The 8,337-nt window shown below is 51.4% G+C and overlaps 1 protein-coding gene across 1 annotated transcript in view; it reads left to right on the forward strand.

The window, feature by feature from the left end:
• The window catches only part of FAM135B (family with sequence similarity 135 member B), a 235,072-nt gene that overhangs the window by 199,484 nt on the left and 27,251 nt on the right, over positions 1-8,337 (forward strand). Inside the window, exons 11-13 of the mRNA XM_045286938.1 lie at positions 1,096-1,251; positions 2,292-2,365; positions 7,974-8,128. Coding sequence (XP_045142873.1) covers positions 1,096-1,251; positions 2,292-2,365; positions 7,974-8,128 — 385 coding nt within the window. The remainder of the gene's footprint in view (positions 1-1,095; positions 1,252-2,291; positions 2,366-7,973; positions 8,129-8,337) is intronic.

Raw genomic sequence — 8,337 nt, forward strand, 5'->3', positions numbered from 1 at the left:
AGGACAGAACAGAGCTGCTTCCTAGGGGTTGTGAGACTGTAACCTCTTTATAGCGGCCGACAGCCTCATCTTTCTCCTACGGAACAAGCGGGTTCAAACCACCTGTGACTGTGTGGTTAGCAGCCCAGTGCTACATCCACTGTGCCACCAGGGCACCACTAGTCTGCTCGTGGATCTTCAGAGCTGGAAGCTGTAGCGGCTGCAGTGCACCAGGCTGAGACTTGGATGGGCTGTGGCGTGTGGCCACGCCCGAGAACCTGCTGCTGTCCCTCTGGTCCTGAGCTGCAAGGGGTGGGCGGTCGTTGCTCACAGCGCAGGGAACTGGAAAGGTGCCTGGAACTCAGTGTCCCCAGCCCTGGTCATGGGAAGGCGAGTTGAGGGAGATGGATGGTGCTGGGATAGAGAGTTAGCAAAGAGAAATTGCAAAGGAGGTAGGAGCACAAGGAAAATATCAAAGGCAGGGAGAGGCTATAGGAAGCCAGGCATACATTGTATCTAAAACTTACACAAAGTTAGACAAATGAAAGCAATACAACAGGCCTTCCTGAGCCCAAGACAAAGGGCTTGGGTGCATTATTCTTTTGGGGAGGTGCATTAGTCTAGACATCGAGACACGACCTCGGTGTTGGACTATCGTCACTGTATCTCTGCCACACTGCAGAGTGAGACCTCACTTGAGCCTGTAGGACTCGGAGCTGTAACACAAGAGTGGATCAAAAAGCCTGACTGGGTGAATCCCAAACAAAACTCGTTTCAATGTCCCTGAGACAAGCTCTCTCTGTCACTTCCCTGTCTTAGTCTCTTTTGGACACCTTCAGAAACACGTCCGGTGAAGACAGTGAGCCTGCCGGGCCAGTTCAATTCAAGGCAAGGCAGAAGGTCACGGCAACTGATTTTAGGGATTTTGAAGCTGTAGCCTTGATCAATTTTTCCTGTGTGGCCACAGGCTTTGACTCGCCCTGGTTGGATGCCCCAGGCGTGCCGAGGGAGGAGAGAGGTCTGTGGGGGCACAGAGAAGTCAGCCAGCATGCCAGTCATGGGGCCGCAGTGGGCTAATTGGCTCTAGGGCTCTGCGCACCCTCCTCTGCCCCCCAGATGCTGAACAACCCGGAGAAAATCGCGGAGCAGATCAGCAAAGACCTGGCCTGGCTCACTTCCCACCTGGTGGCCCTGTGGACCCAGTTCCTGGACACCGTCACTCTGCACCCCCAAGTGACCACCTATCTCACCCAGGAACATCACACGCTGAGGGTAAGGTGGTGCCCACACCAGTGCTCTCCTCTCTGGCAGGAAGATCCCCTGGACAAGGTGGTGCTGGGGCCACTTATGGGCATGCCTGAGGGTGGGGGCTGCACCTTGTTCCCCAACATGCCCTGTCTCTGCAGCTCTTGTCCTGAACGTATCCTCACAACTAGCTCAGACGATGACAGAGCCCGCCGGCACGGCGGCTGCCCGGCCCTTGGAAGCGCCTGACCTAAATGTGGTATCAAGTAAAAGATAGGGTTCTCAGGGTCTCTTTTCTCCACCGGCAGCTGGGGGTTCTTGTCCAAAGCTTGAATGCATTATAAGAGCCACCAGCCTTCCCATTTAGAGCATGAGGATGGGGGTGGGGTGGGGAACCTGAGGGCCAGCGTCCCAGGAGTGTCTCACAGGTACACTCAGGGGAGCTTCAAAAACTCAGGGAAGCGTGGAATTATGGGTTGTGGAATTCACCCACCAACTTTTGGAAGCCTCCGCACATGGCTGACTTTGCAAATTCAGTTTAATTGGTTTCTGGGTAGGGTCCCTGGTGTGAGAGGCATCACAGTCCTTGCACCTGGTTAGCCAGGCAGGTCCTCCCAAGGGGTCTAGGAAGAAAGGCCTGGCTTTCTGCTTATGGAAGCCGAGCCCTGGCCAGCCCTGTGGAGTCCAGCTCTACTCTGACACATGGGGGGCATGTCACCGTGAACAAGAATGGACTGACAGCCACTAATTGTGTGTGTTGTGTGTGTGTAAGGGGCTTGTCCCCTAGGCCAATAAATGTGAACTAAACGTCAACTGACAGGAAGCGCTGCAAGATCCAATAGGCACCCATGGGCCCACGCCCCCGTCCCAGGTCGGGGCTCAGAGTCTGAAAGAGCAGCAGGGAGCTAGGAGAGTGGGTACAGAAACCCCAGATGCTGGGCTCCTCCTTGTCGAGTGCTCCCCTCCCCGCGCCCCTTGCCCACCCCAAGCCTCGGGTGTCCTCACCTACACAGCAGCTGAGATCGTGGCCCAGGGCCTCACCGGTTGCCGTCTCCCCCCACCCTCAGGTCCGGCGGTTCTCGGAGGCCTTCTTTTACATGGAGCATCACAAGTTCACAGTCTTGACATTCCAGGAGAGTCTGTAAGTGCCCTGCCCTCAGGGCTCCACGCCTGCCTGAGGCGTTGGGGGGGCCTGCCACTTTAAAAGTGTTTCGATTGTTATGTGGGGCTGTATACACATACATATATCTCTACATGAGCACACACACATATGTGCATGCATATACTCACTGCCATCCAGTCAACTGTGACCTGATGGCAAAGGGAGGAACGGCCCGTGGGTATCCGAGACGGTAACTCTTTACGGGAGTAGAAAGCCTCGTCTTTCTCCCATGGATCGGCTGGTGCTTTCGAACTGCTGACTTTGTGATTTGCAGCCTAATAAGTAACTGACTCTGCCACACACATACGCATGCATATGTTATACATGTACAATGCGCACACATACGTCATACATACCTTCACACACACACACACACACACACATTTCATGGAAAGAGTGGCATTGAAGGAAATGGAATTTGTGAAGCTCCCAGTGTTGTCGTGATTCCACAGGTACATGTATGAAAACTCACTGCTGTGCCATCCATGCTCTCTCTTGTTGAGTGATGATGGCGCAGTGGGCCAGAACCAAGACGTCCTCGCTCCCCGAAGAAACTGGCACTGAGTCCTCTGTGTGAAATAAGCTAGAAGCAGGTGCCTGGCCACCAGCTCCGTCAGAACAGACAGGACTAACCCCCGACTCTGCAGCAGCAAAGCAATGTGTGCCTTCGGCCGAAGGCTTACACCTGGGATGCCTCCTTAGGAAGGATGGCTCCCTAAGCCTGCCTTTCTTCCAGATTCAAAGGACAGCACTCAAGTACGTGAGTTCAGGGCTGAGCAGAGAAGAGGTCAGGCTCACTGGTGGATCTCCCTGAGCAGCAGAAGCTCAGGCACGACCGTCCATCCAGCGGGCGAGCACTTGTGGTCCGTACATCATTCAGGACAGCGAGATCTTTCCACCCTCATTTGTGTGGCTTTCTTTTCTCTCAACTCCTCAATCTGTTTGCAAAGTGACACCATTTCCCTTGTGGATTCTGGCACTGAGAAGGACACCAGGAGAGACATTTGCATGCAGGGATGGAGAAGCCACTAGCCAAGTAAGCACAGGCTTACTTGTGCTTACTTACTAATCTGTATGATTAAGGAAGATGCTAGAAGAGATGATGCTTTGAATTAGGGTGCCCATGGAGAACACTGAATGAACATGGGCTGCCAGAAGAGCAAACAAATCCATCTTGGACAGATGACCGCCAGATGCTCCCTAGAAGCAAGGGCACAGGCTTCACCTCACATACTTTGGATGCATGGTCCGAAGGGTCCAGTCCCTGGAGGACACCATGCTCGGTAATGTAGAGGGGCAGCAGAAGAGAGGCAGGAAGGCCCTGACAAGATGGCTGTAACAATAGTGAGGATGGCACAGGCCCGGGTATGATTTTTGCTTTCTTGTCGCCGAGTGAGTTCGGTAGCCTATGATGTAAATTTGGATTTTGTGGCTCTGCAGTGTCAAGGTGTATTCTCAAGCAGCAGGGGAGCCAAAAGGAAGCGGTTCTAAGCTCTGGTTCATACTGCTTGACCAGAGGAGCATCGGCTCACTGGCTCCTTTATGCATTCATTCACTCGGGTCCCCAGCTGCCACTGGCTGGAGATATTTTCCAAAACTAAAAGCAGAATGGTGAATCCGACACGACTAAGTATGACTTTGGGGGCCACTAAACAGAAGGTCACCAGTCAGGGCCATCCCCTGGTTAGCTGTTTCCAAGGTCACCACGGAACGAGGTGATGACCAGGCAATGCTAACACGGCCTGGTCTCAGTCCTGTTCTCAAAAATGTGACAACACAGGAGATTGCTGGGCAACCAGAAAGGCCAGTCTTCTGGACAGGAGTCCTGATTGGCTGAGATACTAAGGTTTATTGTTTCAACTTGGCCGAAAAACACATGTAGGATTAATCGCAGGTCGGAGAGATAAATGACCCTGGTTCTTTGGTCTCCTGTTCTCTGATGGACCAGTGTGCGGCTGCCTTAGTTAGTTCATTGCCTCAGCTGGCAAGGCTTACTTCCTGCGAGACATCCCTGAGGAGAAGCCACATGGACCTACACTGATGCAGCCCTGGGTGCCAGAGAAGCCGTGCAGAGACCCCTGCCAGTGCTGAGATGCTTACATGCTTACTGATTCGGCTTTCCTCCTGTGTTTGGCATTATTGTGTGAGTTTTGTGAGTTTGAGGAGGACTTTGTAGATCTGTGTAGGATTAGTTATGGGCTAATGCCTGACTTAAAGGCTTGGGCTGGACTGGGTTGGGATACTTTCTTAATGTACACTTAACTTTAATATAAAACTCTCTAATGTAGATATGAGTTTCTGTGGATTTGTTTCTCTTGTCTACCCAGACTAACACATGGGGCAAGAGTGAAAGACTCGGGTGGGAACTGAGAGGTTACTGGTTCTAACCTGTCCAGTGACTCCCTGGGAGACAACCAAGTCATGTGTGCCCAGAAGAAACCCCAGGGTGCATTTGTATCCTGCCACACAGGGCCCCGTGAGGGCAGCTGGACTGGACCTCAGTTAACAGCAGCAGCAGCCACTCTCCCGGAAGACTGGGGGTGACGGCAGTTACTTGTGCAAAATGAGGAGGCTGCACATTCCAATGGCCGGCATTTAAAACCCAGGCCTTTCCATTCTGTAGAGTGTGTCTTGAACAGGGCTTTTGGTTTTCTTTATCCCTTCTGTTTGTTCAAAGCAAGGTGCACACCCATCTTTCAGGTAGTGACAGGCGAAGGCAAGTCAATGGAGGTGGGTCAGAAATGATTAGAAAGGATGTGGCTAGTGCCTTGGTCCCTGTCTAATGACCAACTCTACAAAAAGCAAAATAAAAATAAAAATCAATAAAGCAGAACAGTAGACCAATCAATCACACATAGATACACAAACTCTGGTTTTTATGATTGGCCGATTCCCTTGGTGTCAATACTTCTGCAGGGCTGGTTTATTTCAAGCTCCTGATGCGAGGTCACTGAATGCGGAGTTGGGAAGATTTGTGACCAGTCGACTCTTAAGAGTGTGTATGAACAGGCTCCAACACACGGTGGGGCATGGGGTTGTTTTAGTCAGCGGGATCACAGAGGACTTTTTGGCGATACAGCATAGTGTAGACAGAGCCCTGCTTGCAGGTTTACAGCAGGCCACGGGGACAGAGGGTTAGGCAGAGGGAAGGGCTTGTGTACAGATCCTGACAGGGCAGCTCAGCACATTTGAAGAGCAGCGAGGACCAATCGACAGGTATGCCCACATGGAAAGGACACGTGAGAAATGGGGTGGGAGCAACTGCAGAGTGGTAGGCAGATGCAAGCCCCGAGGGGCCCTATGGGCCAGGATAAACAATAACGACAATGGATTATTATCACTTTTTTGTTCTTTTACTGGAAAAACATATCATGGAGAGACCGTGGCATTTCAAACCTCATATATTTGGTTGCAAATATAGAATCTATTAAGCTGGTCACACCAAACTTGTTCCTTAACGTCTCTGAGCTGTAGTGTGCTAGCTGAAACTCCAGGGGTTCACTTACTCCACAAGTATGCATTTATTGTCGGCTACGTGCCTGCTGCTGCTCGGGTGCTGGCTACTCAGCAATGAGCCAAAGGAGAAAAGGCCCTGCCTTGTGGACCTAATAGTTTAGTGGTAGAGAATCAAACATAAATATGCCTTGTGAACTAATAAGGAGTGCTCCAGGGAAGGATATATCAGAGTGAGGGCAACAGGGGGTGCGAGTGAACAGAATCGCCAGGGAGACGTCCACAAGGAAGGGACATTTTAACAGTAACCCGGATCTGGCGAGAGAGGGAGCCCTTCAGATAGCGAGGAGATTATTTTGATCCTCGTAGATTTGTTGTAAGCACTATGGAAGTTTCTAATGAGGTAATAAGCTACCAGTAGATATAGGAGCCCTAATGATGCAATTATTAAGAGCTCAGCTACTGACTGAGTTAGAAGCCGCCCAGAGTCTCAGCAGGAAAAAGATCTGCTCTTCGCCTCCTGTAAACATCAGAGCCTAGATGGTCCTGAGGGGAAGTTCTGCCCCGTCCCGTGCGTGGGGTCCCCGTGCATCAGAAGCAGCTCACGGGCACCGAATGGTATCAACTGTATACTTCCATCTCTCCGTATTCACGAACGCAGTGTCACACAGCAGTGTCTACAGCTATGTCAAGCATTGGGGCATAGGCAGTGGAACTGGGATGGGGAGGAATTTAACTGGGATGGTAGAAGTGGAGAATCGTGTGGGACCATGGAGAGTTCACCCCCAAATCAGGAGGTGTTCGAATGTTGCCGATAAGGAGCTGGGCTCCAGCTCCTCCTCCACACCCTCAGGTTTACGCCCTTAATCCAGATCCGAGGTTTTCTCCCAGTTTGCTTCTATCTCCCAGCCGACCTTTGTCACCCTGCCTTCTTTCCATCCCCAAAGCCACCCTTCCACAACTTTCTGCACCTACACGTACATACATACACATGCGACCGCATGTTCACCTATGCACTTGTGCACATGCACAGCATACAGCACACACAAGCCCTCACGAACACCCACACGCATGAAAGCATACATGTGCACACCTGTACCACATGTGTAAATGAACTCACAGACTTACTATCTCCCTGAAATCTTGAGGTGGCATTTCTTGACTTAGTAGCTTCCACCCTGACAGGACGTCTAGGCTCAACATTTTCTCAAGGAACTTCACCCTCCAGACCCAAGTGGTCTTTGCCGTCCCTCCCATAGCCGAGTTTTCCAGTCTGCCCTCTGAGAATCTGGGCTTACACAGCATCTCCCACTTCCATATATACACTGTTGGTTCACGCATCCCTCATACAAGTCTTTACTGAGGAGGGTCCGCTGTGTGCTAGTCATTGGTCAAGGTACCAGGGCTACCTAAGTGAACGAGAGAGACTCGATTGGAAATCAGATGCTAAGCAGCATGCCCAGGAGATCAGGAAGGCCGTGTCTGTTAGAAGGCGATCGATTTTGCTGAAGCAATAAGATGAGGGCATTTGGGACAATGAGGAGCAGATTGTAGAGCATCCTGACTTGGGGTCTTTGTGTTCTGGTCCTTCCTGGACTCACAGTTTCTGGGCTCTGAAATCCAGCACCCATACCCATTGCACACCCAGAACAAACGATGGCTTTGAAGGCTGGCTGAGGCAGGTGGGGCAGAGGAAGTGCAGATGGTACCCTGCTGCTTCATCTTATCATACAACCCATATCCTCCACCGCCTGACTACCTAGACCCATTTCAGAGCCAAAGGAGGGCATAGCTTTGCAGGCTGAGGTGGGTGGTGGAGGAGAGGCAGCCTGGGTGGACAGAGAGATGGATGGATTATCTGAACATTTTCTTGGGAGGAGTGAGCAAGCAATTTTTAAAGCATTGAAACTTTCCTATGGTGCTCACCAGGAGCTGGGCTGCTAACGCCAAGGTAAGCAGTTCGAAACCACCAGTCACTCCACAGGAAGAAGAGGAGGCTTTCTACTCCCAAAGAGTTGCAGTCACGGAAACCCATGGGGGCAGTTCTCTGGTGTCCTCTAGGGTCGCTATTAGTCGGAATGGACTTTATGTAAGTGAGTTTGGGGATGATGCTCACCTTTCTGTGTGTTCCTAGCATACAGACCCACAGCCAGCTGTCCCTGGATGTACGAAACTCGGAGTACCTGGCCAGCATGCCCCCATTGCCTGCAGAGTGCCCTGACATCGATGGCGACTGGAGCACCCTGCCAGTGATCTTTGAGGACCGTTATGTAGACTGTCCTACCACAGGTGGGTCTCTGCACAGAGTGGGAACCAGATTCCCATCCCAACTGAGGGATGTGATAGAGAAGACACTTCCTTATGCCATTTGTACAATGCATATGCACAGTCATTTCTAGCTGAATTTAAATGGCATTCAGTGCATACACACACACACATACCCGGTAACATACATATTTTATGCCAAGAGTCAGGCAGTGTGCTGGAGAAAGCAGGCT

Source organism: Echinops telfairi, unplaced genomic scaffold (genome assembly GCF_000313985.2).
Source record: "Echinops telfairi isolate 266 unplaced genomic scaffold, ASM31398v2 ScPeMD7_1;HRSCAF=3_0, whole genome shotgun sequence".
Taxonomy (NCBI): Eukaryota; Metazoa; Chordata; class Mammalia; order Afrosoricida; family Tenrecidae; genus Echinops; species Echinops telfairi.